This window comes from Pelophylax lessonae (assembly GCF_965119305.1).
Source record: "Pelophylax lessonae genome assembly, chromosome: 1".
NCBI lineage: Eukaryota > Metazoa > Chordata > Amphibia > Anura > Ranidae > Pelophylax > Pelophylax lessonae.
In genome coordinates, this window is record NC_138768.1 from 614,504,862 (window position 1) to 614,530,987 (window position 26,126).

General features: G+C 42.6%; 1 protein-coding gene across 1 annotated transcript in view; it reads left to right on the top strand.

The window, feature by feature from the left end:
• The first annotated feature begins 1,761 nt into the window (after window positions 1-1,761).
• ELOVL6 (ELOVL fatty acid elongase 6) overlaps window positions 1,762-26,126 on the top strand; it is a 144,350-nt gene continuing 119,985 nt past the window's right edge. The window contains exon 1 of the mRNA XM_082270902.1: window positions 1,762-2,113. Coding sequence (XP_082127028.1) covers window positions 2,025-2,113 — 89 coding nt within the window. The 5' untranslated portion in view covers window positions 1,762-2,024. The remainder of the gene's footprint in view (window positions 2,114-26,126) is intronic.

The window sequence follows — 26,126 nt, forward strand, 5'->3', positions numbered from 1 at the left end:
GTGTGTTGGTGATGGGTGCTCAGTATGTGTATGTTGGATGATGGGTGCTCAGTATGTGTGTGTTGGTGATGGGTGCTCAGTATGTGTGTGTTGGTGATGGGTGCTCAGTATGTGTGTGTTGGATGATGGGTGCTCAGTATGTGTGTGTTGGATGATGGGTGCTCAGTATGTGTGTGTTGGATGATGGGTGCTCAGTATGTGTGTGTTGGATGATGGGTGCTCAGTATGTGTGTGTTGGATGATGGGTGCTCAGTATGTGTGTGTTGGATGATGGGTGCTCAGTATGTGTGTGTTGGATGATGGGTGCTCAGTATGTGTATGTTGGATGATGGGTGCTCAGTATGTGTGTGTTGGTGATGGGTGCTCAGTATGTGTATGTTGGATGATGGGTGCTCAGTATGTGTATGTTGGATGATGGGTGCTCAGTATGTGTATGTTGGATGATGGGTGCTCAGTATGTGTGTGTTGGTGATGGGTGCTCAGTATGTGTGTGTTGGATGATGGGTGCTCAGTATGTGTGTGTTGGATGATGGGTGCTCAGTATGTGTATGTTGGATGATGGGTGCTCAGTATGTGTATGTTGGATGATGGGTGCTCAGTATGTGTGTGTTGGTGATGGGTGCTCAGTATGTGTGTGTTGGATGATGGGTGCTCAGTATGTGTGTGTTGGATGATGGGTGCTCAGTATGTGTATGTTGGATGATGGGTGCTCAGTATGTGTGTGTTGGTGATGGGTGCTCAGTATCTGTGTGTTGGTGATGGGTGCTCAGTATGTGTATGTTGGATGATGGGTGCTCAGTATGTGTATGTTGGATGATGGGTGCTCAGTATGTGTGTGTTGGATGATGGGTGCTCAGTATGTGTATGTTGGATGATGGGTGCTCAGTATGTGTGTGTTGGTGATGGGTGCTCAGTATGTGTGTGTTGGTGATGGGTGCTCAGTATGTGTGTGTTGGTGATGGGTGCTCAGTATGTGTGTGTTGGATGATGGGTGCTCAGTATGTGTATGTTGGATGATGGGTGCTCAGTATGTGTGTGTTGGTGATGGGTGCTCAGTATGTGTGTGTTGGTGATGGGTGCTCAGTATGTGTATGTTGGTGATGGGTGCTCAGTATGTGTGTGTTGGATGATGGGTGCTCAGTATGTGTGTGTTGGATGATGGGTGCTCAGTATGTGTGTGTTGGATGATGGGTGCTCAGTATGTGTGTGTTGGATGATGGGTGCTCAGTATGTGTGTGTTGGATGATGGGTGCTCAGTATGTGTGTGTTGGGTGATGGGTGCTCAGTATCTGTGTGTTGGATGATGGGTGCTCACTGCTCAGTATGTGTGTGTTGGATGATGGGTGCTCAGTATGTGTGTGTTGGATGATGGGTGCTCAGTATGTGTGTGTTGGATGATGGGTGCTCAGTATGTGTGTGTTGGTGATGGGTGCTCAGTATGTGTGTGTTGGATGATGGGTGCTCAGTATGTGTGTGTTGGTGATGGGTGCTCAGTATGTGTATGTTGGATGATGGGTGCTCAGTATGTGTGTGTTGGGTGATGGGTGCTCAGTATCTGTGTGATGGGTGATGGGTGCTCAGTATGTGTATGTTGGATGATGGGTGCTCAGTATGTGTGTGTTGGGTGATGGGTGCTCAGTATCTGTGTGATGGGTGATGGGTGCTCAGTATGTGTATGTTGGATGATGGGTGCTCAGTATATGTGTGTTGATGATGGGAATTGGTTGTCAGATGCTGTGTATAGAGTTGGAGTAGGCGGCTCTAGGACCGCAGCGTTGCCTGTGCTGTCAGGGTGGATGCAGAAGAAAGGAGGAGGAGAGCTCCTGTGACCCGAGAGGAGGATAGGGCGAGGAGAGAGCAATGGTAAATCAAGGGTACAGTTAGTAGGCACAGACACCCAGGGAAGGAAGGGAAGGATCGGATGAGGAGGAGGTGTGTATGTCATCACATACAGACAAGGGACACTCCGGAGTGATCGGCCTCCCTCATTCTCCTCTCTAGGTATCACTCAGCAGGTCGCCCCGATGAACATGTCAGTGTTGACTTTACAAGAATATGAATTCGAGAAGCAATTTAACGAGAACGACGCGATCCAATGGATGCAGGAGAACTGGTAGGTGCAGGCTGATCGCCCTGATTGATGAGTGTATGTTTGTGGATGGATGGCATATCACCCACACATTCATTCTCTAGGAGTGAGATGATGATGATGATGATGATGATTTCACCTTGTGGATCACATGCACGATGTGTCTTCCATGTGCTGGGTACACTCAGCCCTGGGGATGCCTCTCCCAACATGCAGCCATAGGCCTTTGTGGCATTTGATGGGTGCAGGTGTGATGTGCTGGGGCCCTGATCTGCCCACAATGAATGAAAGCTCTATATTTCTGGAATGGGTGGCTTACATGGCTTTCTACATATATGATCACTTGCATTGCCTGGGGTAAGAGCGCATACATAGGCAGGAGGGGGGTTCTGGTACAAGCAAAGAGGCCCTGCTTTTTAGACCCCACCATATTTCTGTCTTCATCTGTGCATGCTTCTAGTAGTCCTCAATATATGGCAGTAGTATTAGCTGGATCTGCTCTGCTGGGGTCAGGAACTGCAAATCAATAGCTGCCATTGATCAGTTGATTGCATTCATTTTGTCAAACAAGTGTTTGTTTGGGGTGTGGATCTCCTGATTTCAGTTCCATTCGAATTTTGTGGATGGCTTAGGTATATAGAGCAGGAACTGCTTTTCTACCTAAATCTATCATGGTCTGTTTGGAAATCAGGCCATGAAACACATTATTGCCTTATTTAACCTTGCAGAATGTTTTTGTTAAATATCCTCTTATATGTATCTTTTTTATTTTTGTGTAACAATGTGTTGGATTCATGTTTTATAAATATAGAGGACTGTTTTCAAAAATCTTCATTCATTCTTTTTTCTACATCTGAAAGTATTTTGAGCTAGGCTTGGGTTTATTTATTTATTTATTTTTTTGGAGGCAGGAGTAAAGATGCTCACACACGCATCAATACGATTGATTGAAATGATCACTATAGAAGTCAGTTAGAAAGCATTGTTGAAAGCATCAGAAATGGTATATTCACTATTTATTATTCTAGTCTCCTTCCCTGTCAAAAGTCTTTGGAAAAAAGTAACGCCCAAGGTGATTGTTTCGGAATCAATTGATTGCTTCATATGCCATGTGATCAGCTTCAATAAGTTTTCTAGCTCATCTAATCACTTATATTAGACCCAGCAAGGTGGACATTATAGTCGGAAGAAATCTATGAATGCTCGATTGGATCATAATATTGATAGGATTGTTTTATCAGATGAATGGATCGATACATGTATGGGCAGTACAGCCTCTGAGTCCTATGCTTCTCTATTCTTTAATTTGTTCTACACAAGGTACTGTGCCCACGGGGATAGTCAGACATGTAGTACTTGTTCATCTTGTTCATCTAATTTGACAAAAGACTGAAATGCTCGGTATGAAACGTTGACTTGATCCTATTGGTTGGCTGAAACATGACTATGGTAATAGAAGTTTTCAAATCTGTCCTGCATAGAATGAATTGCTTATAGTATAATGCAGCCTTTCTACCCCAGAGAAACCCAAGAAAATCGAATCAAGTCCCAAGGAAACCCCTAACTAAAAATGAAATTGTCTACTATTCAGGTCTTGTATGTTGTAGATGTAATAAAGAGTGTGGCATACCTAGAATATTTGCCCCCCTTTACTTTAGGTACTTGCCTTAGTTTTCATTTTGAAAATACTGTCAATATTGATTGGAAAACAAATGCAGGCAGACTTCTCTACATTAGTAGTCAAAGGAGAAAGGCCTTTCTACGTTGTGGTCTGAAGGAGAGGTGTGTCCTAACATTGGTGGTCATTGAAGAAGTGGTTCTTTTTCTTGTGGTTGATTCCTGTTAGGTTGAAGGTCAATTCAAAAATGTACCACTTTCATTGGGGATCAGTGGGAATAATGCCCCCCCCCCCCCATAAAAAGATTCCAGGTGGCATGTTGTTAACTGGTATTGGCCTTGAAACTATGCAGGCGCCATCAGATGCTAGGTCATCAGCCACTACTCAAGGAACCCCTTGCAACCCATGTAGGAGCCCTAGGGTTCCACACAGCTATGGTTTTCAATGGCTGGTATAATGTAAAATATAGTAGGCAAGATGTTATCACAATGGAATCCTTTTTCTCAAGATGCCACAAATTCTGATTTAACAAGAGAATGAATTGTGCCTTAGCCAGCCATGTGCACATTCTCTACAGCCTGGGCAGGAAGTGGGTTTAAAAGTATCTGCAACTGAATTCTACTTTGGTATTCTGTATAGCAATACTAAGGAAAAGATAAGTCCGTAGTCACAGTGGGCACTTCTCAAATGATCTGTTCCTACCTCCTTCTTTTTTTTTTTTGTCAAAAATTATATTAGTTTTAACGTTTGCTTGGCAAAGGAGCGCTCCAGATGCAACATCTTTTCTGATGGCAGAGTCGTTTCCAACTCCAGGCATCACCTAGTAATATATTGCTTTTATTTCTGAAATTTGAAGGGCTGCTGCTATGCAAATTATTGGTTATGTTAAAGCAGAAAGGCAGAATTATCTTTCACCTGTCCACCGATTTATGGGAATCTGTAGGAGCTATGTTGTGCCTATACCTCCACCGACCTTTGATAACTAGAACAGTTAAGCTAATGTAAAGTCATTCTAAGCATCCGGTGCTGTTGATCTCCTATACCAGGGATCCTCAAACTATGGCCCACCAGCTGTTGCAGGACTACACATCCCATGAGGCATTGTAAAACTCTGACATTCACAGACATGACTAGGCATGAAGGGAATTGTAGTTCCTGAACAGTTGGAGGGCCATAGTTTGAAGACCCTTGTCCTATACTGTACACCTCACTCTGAGTGAGCCATTCATGTGGCAGTGGTGCAGGTTTGGAATGACCTTGGTGTTCAGTCATTCTGAATGACTGAAGGTCAAGGTCTGCACCTGCACCTCTGCCTTGTGAATGGTTTATTCTCAATGAGATGTAAACATCAACAATGTGTTAGCGCATGCGCAGAATGACCACAGCCTTAAATTGTTCATAATGACTAAGGCCAAAGTCATTCTGCATCTGCACTACTGACTAGACATTGTTTATATCCCCGCCTAAATTTATATCCCCACACACACCTGTACTCTATTGGTGTCCACTATCAAGTAGATATAGGAGGAGTCCCCTGTAGTGCATTAGCACATCTTTCCTAGCAAGGAGTGTTGTCTCCAAGGGTAAGAGAGGCTGGATTCACCCCTTTTTTATGGATAGTGTAGGACCCACTGATAATGGGGTACTTTGACGCAGTGGTGGGCTTGAGCACGATATGGCCATATGGTGGGACTAAATCCCCATTTTTATTTATGGATTGTCTCCATATTTGATAGTCATTTCTTTTGCATGTGTGCGCTATTCTTTTTTAATATACATGTTGCTTGGTCCATAGCTGCACTGGCTTTAGATATACATGTTCAGGGTTTGCTCCCCCAATTTTTTGCTTGTTTATTAAATTTATATCCCCGCCTAAAATATTATTATTACATCTCGGCCTCAATATTTGCACCCCTTAATCCCCCCCCCCCCCCCCCCCCGAAAAAAAAAAAAATTCTAAGAAGGACATTTCCCTTCCATACCTATCCATGTGATGCCTTGTTGTCAGGACAAGTGAGGGAAATGTCGACAATTTGTACACGGTCATAGACCTCTTGTGATTGGAGTAAAGCCCCCGTCTTTTGTCCGAGGGCTGTCGTGTCTGTTGAAAACTGCAAAAGACTGCACACGAATTTTGTTGGCCAACAACAGCCGACTGCAGAAGTGATGTCATGTGATGGTTAACTTTCCTTGTCTTTTTTCTTTTCTGAGCATGCCCAGTCTTGCTAATCTGCTGTCTGTCGGCCGAAATCTGTACTGACTGGCAAACAATCGGCCGTTCTGGTGTTGGCCAACAAAAATTTGAATGCCTGCACGACAGATTCTGTTCGGCCGAAAATGCGCTGTCGGAAGCATCATACTAACAAGCCTACAATCGGCCGATCGGTCGTCGGCTGAATATATACGGCCGACAATCGGTACGTGTGTACGGGGCTTTAGGCTCCATTCACACCTGAGCGTATAATTTTTAGGTGTTTTTTCAGGTGTTTTGAGGCAAGCATTGACATCTAACAAAAACGCTTGTAATCTGCCAAAAAAGAAGGTCATGTACTTTTTTGAGCTTCAGGTGTTTTGCTTTTAGGCGACAAAACGCTCATATGTGAACCGGGGACATTGAAATGAATGGGATTTTGCTTGTTGGGCGTTTTGCGACTTCAGAGATAAGAGTTTTACGAGCTGAAAAACGTTTAGGTGTGAACGGGCCTTAGGATGTTACACATCTGTTGAGCAATTCATCCTGAACATAAGGAAGAGGTTACCTTTGGTGAAAGGTGCCAAAACAATTGTATACTCTATAGATAGATGTTAAAAAAAAAAAAAAAATGCAAATCTTCTTCAATATTGTTCTTCATCTTTCTGTAGCTGCGAAATATTGTTGTGCACAATTTTGTCCTTTGACAACCACTTTTCTAAAGCATTGTTATAGTAGCCATACTCACTTTGATAAAGGATCACCTTCTTTTTCTATAATTGGCAGAATTGATCTATAGTTGATCACCCATTTGATGGATATGTCATGTGCAGAGAAGTGTTTTTTGAGTTACAACTATCTGTTTGTTAGTGATCAATCACATCTCCATTTCACCACAAATGTGATTTCATCTGATCGATCGCAATACGACTGTATTCATGAACAAACTTTCAGTGCTGCCGATCAATTCAAAACTATCAATGATATTCCTCCCAGGCTGATCGACTCAGTTTGACTGAATTTGTTTGAATTCATCGGAAGGGAAGTTATGGTTATTCAATTGTGTGCGGATTCCATTGTTTTGATTAAATTGCACGTTGATCGGATAAAAAAAAAAAAAAGCATATGTGGCCACCATTATATGAGCAGGGTTGTGTGGCAGCAGATCACTAATGCCCCGTACACACGTGCAGATTGTCGGCCGAAAAGATTCGGCCGACGACCGATCGGCCGATTTTCGGCTTGTTAGTATGATGCTTCCGACAGTCGACAGCGCACTTTCGGCCGAAAAGAATCTGTCGTGCAAGCATTAAAATTTTTGTATGCCGACACCAGAACGGCCGATTGTTCGCCAGTCAATACAGAATCCGCCCGACAGACAGCAGATTTGCAAGACTGGGCATGCTCAGAAAAGAAAAAACACACGGAAAGTTAACCATCACATGACATCACTGCTGTAGTCGGCGGACAAAATTCTTGTGCAGTCTTTTGCACTTTTCAACAGACACGACAGCCCGGGGACAAAAGACGGCCGATCGTTCGGCCGACAATCTGCACGTGTGTACGAGGCATTAGGAAGGCAGAGGTGTTGAAAGATTTCAAGGAACTTCAAGAAATGGGCTAGCTGAAAACCATTCAAGGAAATCTGCAGTGAGCGAAATATGGGTCAACATGACAACCAAGCATATTCAAAAGCAGAGGTCAACCATGGCAGCCTCAATGTCTCTCAAGAAGATTCCATTTAGAGGACTTCAGGGAATGCAAGTATTAGTACTAGGGGAGGTGGGCTATAAAGAGAACCGGTTACGTTTACAACCTGACAGGTTTACTTGAAGGTAGTACAAAGGGGAAGAACATGTGCAATATGTAGATTAGTAATTCGATTCTTCCTGTTGTCAGATTAGCAATTAAAATAATGAAATATGTCTTGTTTTTTTTGTGTGAATTAAATCTCCTTCTGCTTCATAAATTCATTTGAATGGTATGCATAATGCATGATAATAAATAGAAAACAAATAGTGAGTGAACTATTGCAGAGCATCACAATAAATGCTAGGGAGTTGGGATGCCTTTGGCCAACAGCATATATGCAAGGGCAAAAAAAGTGGGCCTTAACGTTCAGCTTCTGCACATATAAATCTACAGCTGCATGAGGTTGCATGCTGAGATTGCACAAAGCTGTTGGGGTTACCAAAAGCTCTTGATGATGTGATAGAGAAGCCTCGCCGCCTCCTGGGCATTAAAGCCCACCTAAAGGGCTGCTGGGAGGTGGCGTTAAGAATGAGTGACACCACCGTATGCCAAGTTGTGCTTTGGAGTGTTACCAAGGCACAGTTGTGTGAACCCAACCTAAAGGAAACCTAAAGAAAAAATCTGTATGGACTTATTGCTGACCCCCTTCTTCTGAAAATGCTAGATTCCTGGTTGTCATTCTGAGGCTATGGCTTCTAACCTTTAACCTCGCTGATCTGGTACAAATCTAAAAACCAGGTATTGTGACCTGGTCGCCTCCCATAGGGAAGCTGCGGACCCGTTCTAATAGGAGCGACACAAGTCGCTCCGACCTAGAAAAAGGGTCCGGAGCTTCTTTGGGGCGACCCGGAGGCGACCGCCATAGACTTCAATGTTCGCTCAGAGTAGCGTCGCTGCAGTGTGAACCGGCGCTTAGGCTCCATGCACACTAGCTTTTTTTTATTTATTTTTTTTTTTTATAAACCCAAAAAAACGTTGGATGAAAAGTATTGATAATGGCTTTTTTTTTTTTTTTTGCTGGCTTGTAGTATTGTTTAAGTATCTTTTAGGAGCGTTAGTGTTTTATGAGCGTTTTTACAAAATGTGAAGAAAAAAAAAAAAAAACTTGAAAAAAGCTGTTCGGAACGTTTTTAGTAGGTTTTAGGGGCGTTTAGAATTTTTTTTTTTTCTGCTGGGGAAAATGCTTACAAAAAATTATTATTTTTTTTTTTTGGGCTCCTTAATGCTGAAGCTTGAAAAATCTTCTAGCATAAAATAGTGTGCGTGGACACATAGGATAACACCATCATCTTCTAGGAGCAGAAAAAAAATGCTCATAATTGCTTCTAGGAGCTTAAAAAAATGCTATTCAATAACTATTGACAAATATGATAGCATTTAAAGTGGATGAATGTCAGATATGTGCCAAAATTTTAAATCTGTTAACTATATATTATATTCTAAAATGTAAATAATTGCGGAACTAAACCCTCTTATCCTTTACAGCCAAAGAAGCCGCCATCTTGGCTTCTATTTGATCTGCAGTTGCCATACTGCTACACATGTGATCAGCTAGGACTCCATCCATTTAATGGCTTGACCGTTCAGTTGAGAGCTGACAAAAGCACACTGGCAACTGTAATAGTTTATCATTCTATGCATGCCTTGATTGTAACTGTTTCGGGAAAAGTTTAAATTGATTGGTTTATTTCTACTTTGACACTATTTATTTAGAAAGGAAATCCACATATTCTTTTAATATAAAAGATAACTTCAAGCAAAGGATTTTTTTTTTTTCTAACATTTCACAGACCTAGAAAGTGAATGTAATGGCTGCTTAGCTTCCCCCACTCCTACGGCGTGTCCTGTAGGACAGTGGGTGTGCAGACTTCGTGTTGCTGGGTGTCGTGGCCAAACAGGTGTGTTTGCTTCACTTGGCCTCATCTTTAAAGGGTTTGGTGCATACTGGACAGACACCTGTACACAGAGATGGATAGTAACTAAGTAGAACTACTTCACTACTGTACTTAAGTAACGAAAGGCGGTATCTGTACTTTCCTAGAGTAGAATTTTTTTTTCTCCTACTTCACTTTTACTTTACTACATTTTTTCAATGATTTCAATACTTCTACTCCGATATTTTTATTTTGTGCTGCATAGTTACTCGTTACTATTATAAAAATTACCACTGCCAGAACAGTAGATGGCAGGTTTCATGAAGCTCAAAACATGTGTATTATCAGCGCATACGAAAATAAATGTTACTGTATGTATTAATAAAAGCTGCATTTGAAATAATAAAAAACAATATGATGTTCAAACTTTTGACTTCTTTCTTTAATAACTACATAACCCAGTACTTTACTTTTACTTTCAGTACTTGAGTAGCAATTTTTTTTTCAAAACTACTGGTACTTTTACTTTCAGTACTTGAGTAGCAAAATTTAAAAAAAAACTACTTTCAATACTTAAGTACAAAACATGTTGAATACTTTAGTACTTCTACTCAAGTCACTTTTTGATCGAGCACTTCCACTTCTACTCAAGTCACTTTTTAATCGAGCACTTGTACTTTTACTCAAGTATGGGTTTCAAGTACTTTATACAACTCTGCCTGTACAATGTTTGCCCATGTAGTTTCCAAGCCCCATGTTATTTGCCTGATTTTCCTTGTGCTTCCTTAGCCCCTGAGCCTTTTCTGTTTCCCTTCTGCTGCCTGGCTTGTGCTCTCTAGCTGCTGTTCTTTTTGAAATCCACTTGTCTGTTCCTCTTTGTAGCCACAGCTCTTGGTACTCTCTCTCAACCAGCTTCTCCGGAGCTCCAGGTGAGGTTTTCCTACAGCTTCTCTGTAGCCACAGCTTCAGGTTTGATGCATTCACCTGCTTTTCTACCGATTTTTTTTTTTTTTTTTTTTTTTTTTTTTTTTTTTTCTCTGGTACTTGCTATCCATCAAATCCTCTATACAGACACTCCACCAAGCATATTTCACCTGTCAACCCTGCACCACCAGGTATGCTCCATCCATTTGTGTCCCTCAGCCACTCTGAGTCCCCACAGCTGGGCTTATCCTTTCATCCTTCAGTGCTTCTGTTGGTTTCTTCCATTTACTTTCTAGTCAACTGTTTCATTTTGTCTGTGGTCCTATCACCTCTTTCCACTGTCTGCTGGTATTCAGGAAAGCACCCTGGTTGCATCCACCATTTTCTTGCTAGTTAATTGGTTCATTTACTCAGTTTTCCTTTTTGCATCTTCCTACTGCATCTGCTGGTATTCGGTGGAAGGCAGCTGCAGTCTGGGGTCTCTGGTGAATACCACCTGTCCTTTTTTTAGGCTTGGCCTCCTAGTGAATGCAGTCGGAGTAGGGTCAGGTCTGCTCCTGTTTTGAATTCATGATGGTGGCATTTCACAAAATGACGTGATTACACAATTCTGTCATTGCTGAACAAAAAGTTAGAGTAAAGGCCAGAGGGGTAACTAGAACCTTCAGGGCCCTGGTGCAATAAACCATGAAGGACCCCCCTATCTGGGTCCCAGTTGCCCAGTTCTGGGAGGGTGCCCATGGACATCCTCACAGAACCCTGCATCCCTTGTGCCCCCGGGGGCACACATCCAACTCTCCAGCTAACCACAGTAAAGGATCAATCACAGCAGCCTTTTACAATGTGATCAGCTGATCACATGTATACAGACTTGCCAATTATCAGCAGGCTTTTTCTCCCACGCTCTGTCTGTGGGAGTAAAGGGAGAGCCATTAAAAGGCAAGACTGTCAGTACATTGTTTACACTGATAATCAGGACACTAATCATCAGTGCTGTTGCCCATCAGTGCCTCCTCATCAGGACTCTGAGCTGAGAGCGCCTCTCTCCTACACCTGCACTGACAGTTCCCCCTTCCTTGCACAAATTCAAATTCAGCTGCTTAGCTTCACACTTCCCACAGTGCACACAGGAGTGAGGAGGGAGGGGAAACTGTCAGTGCAGGCTCTGGGCTGTATGAGAGAGGTGCTCTCAACTCCGAGCCCTGCTGCCAGTAACCCAGCTGTGGCCCCCCTTACAGTAGTGGAACACCAAGGCCTGGTAGCAAGTGTGTCCTTTGCGACCCTGATAGCTCTGCCACTGGTGAAGGCAGAACTTCCTGTTTGCATTCTTGTTCCAGGTTAGTGGCTTAGAAAGAACTGAGCATATTGGATCAGAATAAAAACCATGCATCAGAACAATAGGTCAGCAAATATATCTTCAGTAGAGGTTTTCCTTTAGGCTTCATGCACACTGGCACTCTTGTAAATGCTTTTCTCCTATCAGGAGAAAAGCCGCTTAAAAAAAACGCCCCAAAGCCAGGATATTGCAAACACATTTAGGCTAGGGTGACCAAACGTCCAATGATTGAGGACGCTGTCCCTGGTCCAAGTCTGTCCCCGGTTTTGTCCCCGGATTCAGGGCCAGGTTAATGTAGACAGGGCATCCCATGCTGGCTGAAAAACAGCCTGGTGGCTCAGATGCAGACGCCCCCTGCTAGACGATCTCACTGCTGCCCCTGCTGCTTTTCAGTGGAGGAGAGGCAGAGCCAAAAATTGACTGTGTGGAGGGTTGAGAACGGGAGATGAGTAGATGGGGGGGGGGGGGGTATGTTTGTACACAGGTGTCAGAGCTGATGCAGCTGCATGGAGAGTTTAGCTGTTGTGGGGGGGAAGGGCTAAGGCAGTGATGGTGAACCTTGGCACCCCAGATGTTTTGGAACTACATTTCTCATGATGCTCATGCACTCTGTAATGTAGTTGAGCATCATGGGAAATGTAGTTCCAAAACATCTGGGGTGCCAAGGTTCACCCTCACTGGGCTAAGGGATGGTTGCAGAGATAATCTGTGAGAGAAGAGTGCAGAGGTGAGCTATGGCTGTGGGGACAGACGTGTCCTCTGTGCATAGCAAACCTCTGAACCCTGAACTCTATGCTTAACACCCTCCTGTATATTATGTAGTCCTGTGCCCAGCGCTCTGTGTATTATGTAGTCCTGTGCCCAGTGCTCTGTGTTTTTTGTAGTCCTGTGCCCAGCGATTTGTGTATTCTGTAGGTCCGTGCCCAACGCTCTGTGTATTATGCAGTCCTGTGCCCAATGCTTTGTGTATTTTGCAGTTCTGTGCAGTCCTGTGCCCAACGCTCTATGTATTATGCAGTCCTGTGCACTACGCTCTGTGTATTATGCAGTCCTATACCCAGCGCTCTCTGTATTATGTATGTAGTCCTGTTCCCAGCGCTCTCTGTATTATGCAGTCCTGTGCCATTTGGCAAAAAAGAAAAATTGCCCCCGGATTTAATTTTGACCACTTGACGACCGCCCACCGCAGATTTACTGTGGCCACTCCTGGGCAAACCGACGTAGTACTACGTCGCTCGCTCAGGAGACTCTAGGAAGCGAATGCGCGACCCCGCTCGTCAGGTGGGGAGCCAGTGCATTTGACAGGCGGCTCCGATGCCCACCGGCCACTCGCAATCCCCCCCCCCCCCGCTGACAGAGACTGACGGACGGCTGATGTAAACACGGCCTTCTGTCCTTTTCCCTGAAGTGATCAAAGAGGCTATGTGATCCTGCTATATAGGATCACATGTCTCTGTGATGATCTCACAAGCCACTCCCCTCCACAGTTAGAATCAGGCCCCTAAGCTTACATTTACCCCTTGATCACTAATAGTATCAACCCCCTCCCTGCCAATGACATTATTACAGTAACAGTGCATATTTTTAGCACTGATTACTGTAGTAATGTCACTGGTCCCCCCAAAAGTGTCAAAAATGTCAGTTAGGGGTCCGATCTGTCCGCCGCAATGTCGCAGTCCTGCAAAAAATCGCAGATCGCCGCCATTACTAGTAAAAAAAAAAAAAAAAAAAAAAAACAATAAAAATGACAAATCTTTCCCATAGTTAGTAGATGCAATAACTTTTTTGTGCAAACCAATCAAAATACGCTTATAATTTTTTTTTTTTTTTTTTTTTTTGGGGAATGTTTTATATAACAGAATGTGAAATATATAAAAAAATTATATAATATTTTTTTTTTTTTCAAAATTGTCGCCCTTTTTTTGTTTATAGCGCAAAAAAAAAAAAAAAATCACGCAGGTGATCAAATACTACCAAAATAAAGATCTATTTGTGGGGAAAAAAAAGACGTCAATTTTTTTTGGGTACAGCGTCGCACGGCCGCGCAATTGTCCGTTAAAGTAACTCACTGCCGATTCGCAAAATAGGGCTTGGTCATTAAGCAGCAAAATCCTCCGGGGCTAAAGTAGTTAAAAATCTGGTCACCTTAATTTATGCTCATCATGTACTTGGGCTTTAATAATTTCATTGGCCATTAATTAATTTATTCTGGCCATTCAAATGAATAACTGCTCAAACACTAAATGTGCCCATCACTTAGGCACATTTACACACCCTTTTTTTTTTTTTTTTTCTAGTCAAAGCTCTTCTCTCTTGAACGAACAAGTGATGAGGTTCTTTATTTCTGCTTCTAAACGCTTCTGCCTCTAGGCTCATTAAAATGTGTGTATGGACACATAGACTAACATGAAGGGGGGTTCAGAGGCAGAAAAAAAAAAAAAATCAACGCCTGTAAAACAGTCCTTTTTGAGCTTAAATGTGCATGAGACGTTATTAAAGCCCATTGAAGTCAATAAAGAAAAGATATGCAGTCACACACTGTACAAAAAACCCTACATTTTCACAGTTCTGTCTTCACTTTAAGGCTCGGTTCACACTATTGCGATGCGGGAAGGCTGCGAATTCGCAGCCTGTTCCCGCATCGCACACGCACCCCCGGCAGTTCACACTGCCATATGCGATCCACTGGGGGTGTCAATGTAATCTTAACGACACCCCCAGTTTGATCGCATATCGCAGTGCGATCGTGCAGTTCGCACAGGATCGGATCGCACAAGTGTGAACCGCTGTGCGATCCGATCCTGATGCGGCAGCAAAAATGCCTCCTGTGCGTCTTTGCTGCGGGTGCGGTGCGAATTTAGCCATACAAACTGTATGGCTAAACTCGCACCGCACAGCTGATCGCATGTCATGTCGGAGCAGTGCGCTCCGACATGACATGCGAACCCGGCACACGCAGAAGTGTGAACCGGGTCTAAGGCTACTTTCACATTAGTCGTACTGCCCACGATAGTCGTACTACTTAAAACCCTCTAAAGAGTGATCTGCAGTGGACCCCTTTTCAGAGGACAGTATAGCAGTGGCTGACAGGCACTCAGGTGGCTCTACTGTGTGTGTGTGTGTGTGCTTGCTTTTTTTTTTTTTTTACTTTTTTTTTTTTTAAATTGCTGAACCATGCTGCTGAAGCTGCAAGCCGACTAAAAATGCAACCCCCCATAATGACAACGTGAAAGAAGTTTATTTGAAATCTTTGCAAATTTATTAAAAATGTTTAAATAAATCACATTGTAAATGTAAGTATTCACAGCCTTTGCTCAAAACCTTGTTGAAGCACCTTTGGCACCAATTACAGCCTCAAGTCTTGAAGTCTTGAGCATGATGCTACAAGCTTGGCACACCTATTTTTGGGCAGTTTCTCCTATTCTTTTTTGCAGGACCACTCAAGTTCCATCAGGTTGGATGAAGAGCATCGGCGCACAGCCGTTTTTAGATCTCTTTAGAGATGTTCAATTGGGTTGAAGTCTGAGCTCTGGCTGGACCACTCAAGAAAATTCACAGAGTTGCCCCGTAGCCACTCCTTTGTTATCTTGGCTGTGAGCTTAGGGTCGTTGTCTTGTTGGAAGATGAATCTTCGCCCCAGTCTGGGGTCCTGAGCGCTCTGGAGCAGGTTTTCATCAAGGATGTCTCTGTACATTGCTACATTCATCTTTCCCTCGATCCTGACTTGTCTCCCAGTTCCTGCCACTGAAAAACATCCCCACAACATGATGGTGCCACCACCATGCTTCACTGTAGGGATGGTATTGGCCAGGTGATGAGAGGCGCCTGGTTTCCTCCAGACATGACATTTGCCATTCAGGCTAAAGAGTTCAATCTTTATTTCATCAGACCAGAGAATTTTCTTTCTCATGATCTGAGAGTCTTTCAGGTGCCTTTGGGCAAACTCCAGGCGGGCTGTCATGTGTCTTTCACTGAGGAGTGGCTTCCATCTGGCCACTCTACCATACAGGCCTGATTGGTGGAGTGCTGCAGAGATGGTTTTTCTTCTGGAAGGTTCTCCCCTCTCCACAGTAAAAGGCTGGAGCTCGTTCAGAGTGGCCATCAGGTTCTTGGTGAACCCCCTGACTAAGGCCCTTCTTCCCTGATTGCTCAGTTTGGCCAGTGGCCCACTCTAGGAAGAGTCCTGGTGGTTCCAAACTTCCATTTACGGATGATGGAAGCCACTGTGCTCATTGGGACCTTCAATGCTGCAGAAATTTTTACGTACCCTTACCCAGATCTGTGCCTCAATAAAATCCTGTCTGAGGTCTACAGACAAATTATGGCATGGTTTGCGCTCTGACATGCACTATTAACTGTAGGACCTTATATAGATAGGTGTGTGCCTTTTACAAAGCACGTCCAATGATCTGAATTTACTACAGGTGGACACCAATCAAGTTGTAGAAACATCCAATGATGATCAGTAGAAACAGGAAGCACCTGAGCTCAATTGTGAGTGTCATGGCAAATGCTGTGAATACTTATATACATGTGTTTTTGCTTTTTAAAATAAATTTGCAAAATTTTGAAACGCACTTCTTTCACATTGTCAATATGGGGTATTGTTTGTAGAATTTTGAAGAAAATAATGAATTTAATCTGTTTTGGAATAAGACTGTAACATAACAAAATGTGGAAAAAGTGAAGCGCTGTGAATACTTTCCAGATGCACTGTATGTGTACAGTCTTGTCCAGTTTTGCTGTGACAACTTGGGTGGGCGGCAAAACTGGCACTCAGCACCCGGTTTTTACTGTCTCCTAGCTGCCCATGTGAAAAGAGCCCTAATAGGCACTATAGTTCTATCAAGCACACTTGGTAATTGATACCTAGTAAAAGGTATAGTCAGAACCCCCCTCCCCACCCTTTACTCCAATACAAGTCTGTATTAGGACATTTGTGATCAAGGGTGTAGCTGTTACTAAGCTATGTCATCTTAGAGAACTAGAGTGGCAGTACAGAAAACAGGTATTTTAACCACTTCTGGACCAGAAGATTTTTTCCCCCTTAATGACCAGGCCATTTTATGCGATTCGGCACTGCGTTATTTTAACTGACAATTGCGCGGTCATGCGACACTGTACCCAAAGAAAATGTATGGCCTCTTTTTTTCCCCCACAAATAGCTTTCCTTTGGTGGTATTTGGTCACCTCTGCGATTTTTTTTTTTTTTTTTTTTTTTTTTTTTTTTTTTTTGCGCTATAAGTAAAAAAAATATTACAATAATCCACCTTGCTAAAAATCCTTTTGTCTAGATCTTTTGGTATCCTATTCTTTTATAAGGCGTACATACAGTATGTCCCGAATTCCAATCTAGTAGTTTGATTTACAGACATTCCAATAAATGTAAAATGTTGAACATCCATAAAATATTATGGTAATGAGCTATCACTTTTATAACTGTAACTCCTATTCCTTTCTCTCTGATGTCTGCAGTGTTCTTATTGAATCTTATATCTATAAGAATGAATACGTTTTGAACTGCCCTATCAATACAAAAAAAAAAAAGTGGCAATATTGAACATCCAAGATTTGTAAAGAAAAAATAATGTTGTGTTGTGTTCTCATTAAAGTGACCTCTTGCTTTCTTCCTTTAATTTTGAAGTTTTACATTTTAGGCCTCATGCGCACACAGGGCGTTTGCTTTTCTCCCCTGAACACCAAAACTTCTGGCAGTAGAAAAACTTCTTAAAAAAAACTCACCTAAAGCCGTGATGCACATGCATTTAGGCACATCAAGCAGTTGAGCATTAATAGATTACATTGTCTATAATATTTTTCATTGGAATATATAAAGATATAGATATGACAAAGTGCCCACTGCAGAAATACTGACGTGTTCTGATCATATTGCAGGAATCTGTACAACTTTTTTGCCCCACACTCCACAAAACATGACTAATGTCCTTGAGCACATACATACATACCTTCCTACATATATCTAAACCAACTGTGGCCCGGGGGCCAGATGCGGCCCTTTGTTTGCCTGACCCTTGGGGCACTTTTCCATCCACTAACGCCAACAATGGGGCATAATTCCTGTCGCTGACGCCAACAATGAGTCATTGTTTCTCCCACTGACCCCCATTAAAAGGGCACAATTCCTCCCTCTGACACCGATGAGGGGGCATTATTCCTCCCTCTGACACCAACAATGAGTCATTGTTTCTCCCACTGACACCATTAAAAGGGCACAATTCCTCCCTCTGACACCGAGGGGGCACAATTCCTCCCTCTGACACCAACGAGGGGGCACTATTCCTCCCTCTGACACTAAAAACAGGGCATTGTTTACTCCCACTGTCCTTCATCTGCCCCCCCTAAAGTCTGAGGTACAATAAACCGGCCCTTTGTTTACCACTGATCTTAACTATCCTCCCTGAATGCATATAGTTAAACAATCTTAGAACCACTTGAGCATGCGGTCAGATTAACACTTAAAGCTTTTGGAATTGCCACAGGTTCACACTCCCATACTGCAAGCCACACATACCAATTCTATCCTAATATTTAAGCCCCGTACACACGAGTAGAAATTTGGTCGGGAAATTTCGTCCGACGACCGATCTGCCGATTTTCGGCTTGTTAGTATGGTGCTTCCGACAACTGACTCCGACTTTTCGGCCGAAAAAATCCTGGTGTGCAGGCTATATAATTTTTGTCGACCATCAAAAGACGTCCGATTTTCGTCTCATTAGTACAGATTTCGCTGGGGAAAAATCTTATGAGCAAGACTAGGCATGCTCAGAGATGAAAGAACACAAAGAAAGCAAACCAACACATGACCTCACTTCTGAAGTAGAATTCTGTCGTACGGGAAAATTCGTGTGCAGTCTAGAGCACATTCCAACCGACGGACACCACTCTGGACAAAAGACGGACGACCGGTCGGCGGAAATTCGTTGCGTGTGTACGAGGCTTTAACAGCCATAAACTCTCTGCAAGATGGCCATTTTCCTTCCCCCCCCCCCCCCCACCAAGTCACCAAGGAAAGTACAGATCCAGCAACAACAGCTCCACCTACCAACCCAAATATTGCCTTGATAAATACTTTTTCCTGTGCTTAATACTGCATCTTCAAATATTAATCTTGATCAAATGGGATTTATGCCCACATGGAGGTGGGAGACAATACAAATACAAGACAAAACTCAATTTGGAGTGGTGTCCACATACTTTAGGTCATAGTCTAGTTATGATGGTCAGGTGTCCACAAACCTTTGCTCTTGATATAGGTGAGAGTAAGTAAGATCTTTATTGACCCCCATGAGGACCTGAAAACAAAAACCTGTTACTTTGCATTGGCTACATCAAGGAAAACTAGAAGGTCAATGAAGAGCTGATCTATGTAGTGGATGGAATCTGCACATCTGCATCCAGCCTAGGGATTTTCAAGCCTTCATTTTCCCATTATCAGCCTGAAATTAGCATAGGTCATTTGAAACCATAGTATGCCTGTTGGATCTTTATGGGGAAAAAAAAGCTGAACAGTTCATTACTATAGGTTACTTTTCTCTGCAGTGGATTACACCTTGCCATAAAAATTTTTTTTTAAAAAAAAGTTGCGTATTTGTATTGAGGACAACAATGCCAAAAATTAAATTCACATGGGATTCCACATTACCTTATAGGATGTAGTTAGGCTAACAATTGTTTAGTTTGGGGTTTTCAGAAATTTTGATAGCTCTAATTTCCCAAATACTGTATGTGCCAGGTACCAACGGCTGCATCATCCTTTAGCTAGGTCTGTGTGATAGAGAGGAGCTACAGAAATTACAGCCACAGCTCTATTTTCTAATGTGCTACAAGAAATAGACAAAAAGTGGATAAAAAAATAGGCAAAACAAATGTGTAGGTTTTTAAGTTCGGTAATAAGGAGCAAAGGTATTTGTTGTTCTGCACAGTTCTTTATATGGATTTTAGAATAATAATAATAATAATAATAATAATAAAAAAAAAAAAAAGAATCTAATAAATGGAAATCATTTTATGATATCTGTAGCAAGACATCTGAGGATGTTATCTCTCTCTTAAATTGATAATGACTGTTATGAAGGCACACACTAATTACCCAGGTGAGTTGTGCGCAATCCGAAGGCTGCAGACAAATGAATTCTCCAGATGACACTACTTGGAAAGAACAGTCAGCGTAGAAATCCTAGCCTTTCTTTGCTCTGCATGCAGTTTACATCAAGCAGAGGATAATTGGTTTTAAAGGGCAAGCACATCAAAATGAGACTTGCCTGACTATTTTTCTGGAAGTACTAGTTGCTTGGCTGTCCAATGATTTTATTATGTTCTGCGTCATAGACCTGAAATAAGCATACAGATTTGGAGAGTCAAGTGAAGTGTGATCTTTTATACTTCTCTTGGGTCAGTGATTTAGAAAGTGCTGGCATCATAGTTTCAGTATAACAGTCATGCAACTACTAATTCCAGATGATGTTAGCAATTGCAGCACATATAGCTACCTGCTAATGGTTTCCTTTAACAACTTTATGCATTTACCTATAGTATATTATACATAAAAGTAAGCAATTTGCATTTGTGGTCAGATTGTGTTGTAGTAAATCTATACTAATTGACGTAATTCCTTTTTTTTTTTTTAAATACATGTAACCTGAAGGTTGCAATGTCTGTAAAAATAAATAGAATGCTAAGAAAAAACTGAAGTTAAAAACACATTTCCTGCTACATCCTTCCTCATGTTTCTACATTCTATCAGTGAACAGATCTCCAGCAGAATGACACAGATGTCACTACTGTCATATCATGTCTGTTCACTTTTTTGCTGCAGCAGTTTTTAACCCACATTAGATCTATAGGTGGCCAGATGTAAAATGACTTGAGTCAGTTTTTACATCAAGGATTCCTCCGATCTGTCACCTTTACCGTCTCTGCACACAGAGCAGAGACGGAGCTGTCATCCGCCTACTCAGCGGGAATCGGCAGATTGATCCCCCGCTGAGCAGAGAACGGGCCTCGGCGGGCGTTGTGCTGTGTGAAAGGACCCTAGGGCAGTGATGGTGAACCTTGGCACCCCAGATGTTTTGGAACTACATTTCCCATGATGCTCAAATACACTGCAGAGTGCCTGAGCATCATGGGAAACATAGTTCCAAAACATCTGGGGTGCCAAGGTTCGCCATCACTGCCCTAGGGTATAAAAAATGGAAAAAGGGACACAGACCTTTTTTCCAATGTTGTGATTTTTTTTTTTTTTTCCCCCTTTTGGACCTGGATCAGATATACATTGATGGCGATGCATGTCCCTTTTTAAAACCGCCTTCCCATACCATCACTTGGAACATCCAATCAGGTCTCCCTAAAAAACTTGGTGGATCTGACAGCCAACTAGGGTCTCTTCCTTGCACAGTAGCTTCCCTTGGTCATGGAAGAAAGCTAAATCGATAACGGGGATTTGACAAACTAGTCCGACCCAAAAGGGAACCTCTTCCAAGAGACAGATATGGAAGTATTTTGTCATTCTTGCTGACCTTTCAAGGAACAGGCAATATAGGGAGGCAAATGCCTAAAGCCAGTGATTTTTAGGTCCACTTTTACCATTTTTGCATCCATGTTTATAATCTGCATTTCACATCATGGTACCATAAAAAGGATCACTTTTACATGAAAGTGGTCTGAAGAAAACCATACCAAGCTCATGGCTGTTGCTGCTGCCGCCGTGAGCTTATTTTGACCACTTAACGTCCAGGTTGTTCATAAACAGGCTGTGGGGGTCAAGCGGTTAAATTAACTAAAGTCCTATGGTGCCCATACGCTAACATGTTTGTTTTCCGTCCCATTAATGGGCACAAATAGAAAATAGTTTTTGCCTTTTTTGGAGCTAAAAAAATCGAAGGAGCAGGTTGGAAAACCAAATCTGACGAACAACGACAAATTGAAAGGTTGTGTTTCTCGCCCGTTAAAAATTGGACTGTTTGCGCTGCCCATATGTGACAAAACCGAGCAAAATTTCGGCTAGGCGTGGCCTGGATGGAGTTAGGCTAAGGCTGCTATCACTTATTACACATTGGGCTTGTATGGTGTGTGGTGGCTGAGATTTTCTCTATTCTGTGGATTACATAGAGTCAGGGTGGACTCCTAGCCTAACCTGCACCCTCAGTGGAAAACACCGAATGGAGGACATAGATGTTGGAACGGAGAACCTAAAGTTGGTTTAGGTCCAAAACGGACGAAAAACTGATTAATTTATGTCCATTGAAAAGATTTTCTTGTTCGAAATTCAGTCATTACATGATGGCATCGTTTGCTCTCATGACCAAATGTTCGTTGTTCGAAAACAAGTTTGAATGATTTCTCGTGTAGTGTATAGTTAGAATAGCAACATGTGAGTTTATTTATTTATTTATTTTTCATTAAAAAACGGAATTGCTAAGTTGCAAAAAGGATCACCCTCTTGTGTCAGTATTTTGTTGAACCACCTTTGGGTTTAATCCTTTAGTTTGTTGGGATATGTCTCTTCTTCTTTGCACATCTAGACTTTGCAATATTTGCCCGCTCTCCTTTGCAGAACTGGTCAAGTTCAGTTTGATATGATGGTGACTGTGGACTGCAGTCTTTAAGTCATTCCACAGATTTAAAATGGGGTTTAAGTCTTAGCTCTGACTAGGCCATGCAAGGGAATTTACCTTTTTTTCTCCTTCAACCACCGTCCTTTTTCTCCATCAACCACCGTGTGGTCATTTTTGCTGTGTACTTTGGGTCTGCAGTCCAGTTCGCCGAGCCGGGGGAAGCAGGTTCTTCCTGTTACACAGCAGGGATTACTGAGAGATATACTTTTTTACCTATTACGGATATACTCCTCCTCATACAGAGCATCATAAAGCCACCTGGGATAAAGAATTACATCCATTTGGGCTACTCGGGATCCTTGACTGTGAAACAGTAACCCTAATTTTGGGATACCACGTACACCATTGTGATCTGATGCGATTATACTGCTACACCTTGAAGATTTTGTTATTTCCCCTATCCTTGGCTCTCTTTTTTTTATTTTGTTGCACTTCTCTTTTTTTTATGTGCAACAACTCTTTATATGCGGCCATATATTTGTTAGCCGCATTTATATGTTTGATATTTGCTTTTATATCACTGTTCTTTGTTGTATTGCTACTATGTGGTTTTAATATGTTCTAATAAACTTTAATAACTCTAATAGTACACTTATTGATGGGTAGTTGCCTATAAAGTCCCGCCTCTAGGGGAACCTTCTCTGTTTTTGCAGTCCACAAACGGTCACCATTTAAATTTAACTGAACTTGCGTTGCTCTGCAAAGAAGAGTGGGCAAAGTATAGATGTGCAAAGTTAGTAGAGACATATCCCAACAAACTAAAGGCTGTAATCAAAGAAAAAGGTGGTTCAACAAAATACTGACATAAGGAGGTAGTCCTTTTTTCCTACTAGGGGATTTCTGTTTTTGATTTATTTATTTTTTTCTGACATGTTGGCATTCTATCTTTTACTTGGATGTTATAAGTTGCACTAAGTAAATACAGCTGGGTAAAAAAAAATGTGTCTTCATTTCAGGCTGCAAAGCAACACAATGTGATTATTTTAAAGGGGGGGGTGGGTGATTTGTTTCTATACCCACTGTATGTGAACCGGGCTGGTCTGGTTCACATGTTATGCAAATCGGATGCAGTTCAAAACGCATCCAATTCGCATATATGTGAACCGAGCCTTAAGCTGGCCATACATGGCCCAGTTTTGTGTTTTTTTTTTTTCATCCAGCCAGCGGGATGGTTGGAGGTGGATGTGGGAATCCACCCTGCTGTGTCAATGTATTCTTACAGCGGGAAGACCCCCCCCCCCCCCCCCACCACCACCACTGATTAATGCTTCAGCACTAATAGAAGCAAAATTTTATAACATGCTCCTTGATAAGTTGATTGTTCTCATGAACAACAACAACATAGATGGATCGAAATTTGGCCGGGCCCTGCTTAGGCTCCTATGGCTAATGAGTGTGCAAATCCCTGTAGGATCGATCATTCCTTTCTTAAAATGTGCGGATTTGATTCTCATGAGAGTTAAAGAGGCTGCCATGGCTGAGCTCCTGCAAATGAAGCAACAAGCATGCAGCAAGTGAAGTCAAAACGAAGTTAGGACTCCTGTTCTGTTAGGAAACTAGAATTTTCAGCAGGAGGTCAGATAGGTGGCAAGCTGTGTATTTCTTTACGGCAAGCTTTTTCTTTAGGGCTATTAAACTTGTGCCAGGGAAAATAGGGGCTGCCACTGCTCACCTACTTATAAAAAAGATGCCGCCTGCTAGTCATGCTTGTTCTGGCTTCAATGTCTTTTTGAGCCATTGATCCTTGTGTGCTTTGTAACTCATGCTATCATGCAAAAAAGAAAAAAAAAAAAAGTGTCATCCGCTGACATCCACAATCCCATTGACATACATTATCTTCGTTTATCATCCGCAAACGTATGGGATGATAAACGTACATACGGACACGGATGACACAAGTGTCATCCGTGTCCCTAAAAAAAAAAAAAAGTGCGGGAGCGGATCAAAAAATGGTCCGCCCAGTGTGAAAGGACCCTAAGTGCCAGGTTCACACTTGTGCGGCTGCGGAGATCGCATGTAATTCGGAGCGCACTGCTCCTTCATTACATGCAATCTGATGTGCGGTGCGAATTTCAGCCATACACTTTGTATGGCTGAATTCGCACTGCATCCGCACCAAAGACGCACAGGAGGCATTTTTTGAGCCGCATCAAAATCGGATCGCACAGTGGTTCACACTTGTGCGATCCGATTCTGTGCGTACTTGCAGATCGCACTGCGATATGCAATCAAACTGGGGGTGTCGTTAACTTTTAATTGACACCCCCTGCGTATCGCAGGTGGCAGTGTGAATTGCCAAAGGTGTGGATGCAATGCGGGAACAGGCTGCGAATTCGCAGCGTTCCCGCATCGCACAAGTGTGAACCGAGCCTAAGGCACCTTTCACACATACAGTTTATCAGTTCAGCCACGTCAAAATGTATCAGTTTTCCATCCGTTTTTCGTCAGTTGTCGTCCGTTTTTCATCCGTTTGTCATCCGTTTTTCATCCGTTTTTCGTCAGTTGTTATCCGTTTTTCATCCGTTTTTTCGGCAGTTATCCGTTTTTCATCTGTCGTCATCCGTTTTTCATCCGTTGTCATCCGTTTTTCGTCCGATCCGTTTTTTTTGACGGATGAAAAATAGGGCATTCATACGTTCAAAAAAAACGGACATTGACGGAAGCGGATGAAAATGGATGTTAACTGATGATCATCAGTTGTCATCCGTTTTTACATAGAGATACATTGATGTCCGTTTTTCATCCGTCAACGGATGGATGAAAAACGGACAGCATGTGTGAAAGGGGCCTAAGGGCTCTTTCACACGGGCGTTCCTTTTTTTTTTTTTTGCCCGATCAGGTCCTTTTTTTTTTTTTTTTTTTTTGTAACGGACACGAATGACACTTGTGTCATCCGGTCTGTATGTCCGTTTTTCATCCCATCCGTTTGCGGATGAAAAACTGACATAATGCATGTCTATGTAAATACGGATGTCTGCCGATGACACCACTGACATCCGTTTTTGCTTCAGTTCCGTTTTTTGAAAGGAAGAAAAAATAGGGTTCTCCTCTGTTCAAAAAAACTGAACCGAACTGACAAAAAACGGATGTCAGAGGATGATCATCCGATGACATCCGTATTTACATAGAGATACATTATGTCCGTTTTTCATCCGCAAACGGATGGGATGTAAAACGGACATACGGAACGCCCGTGTGAAAGAGCCCTAAAGCTCATTCAGCTGCAGTGTTTTGTGCAGAATAACACATTTATTTTGCTGTGCTGTCGGGTGCAGAGGACACATCCGACAACGGAAGCCCCATAGTAACTCTATGGGTGACCTCACTCCCCATTCGTTTCACAGCCATTGTCAGCAGCTGTGTCCTCTGCAGAGCTTCTGCCACCACTGGAGATTGGTTCAGATCGGCTTCAAGAAAGGTAGGTTAACATAGGTGTGGGCAGCCTATTGCATTAGGGTGTGCACCCCAAAGCCCAAACACATGCCTTTCCCTGCAGCCTCAGCTACAGGGAACAGTGAATGAATGGGACAGTGCTCTGTGCTGAGTGGCTTCCTGTTCATTCACAAACTGAAGCATAGTAAACACAGTTTACTATGATTCAGTTATGAATGAACACAGTGAGTGAGTGTGTTCACGGTATTTTAGAGAAGGATGGTAAATTATATAATTACTAGCCTCTTCCCCACTCACCATCCTGAAACCTACCCC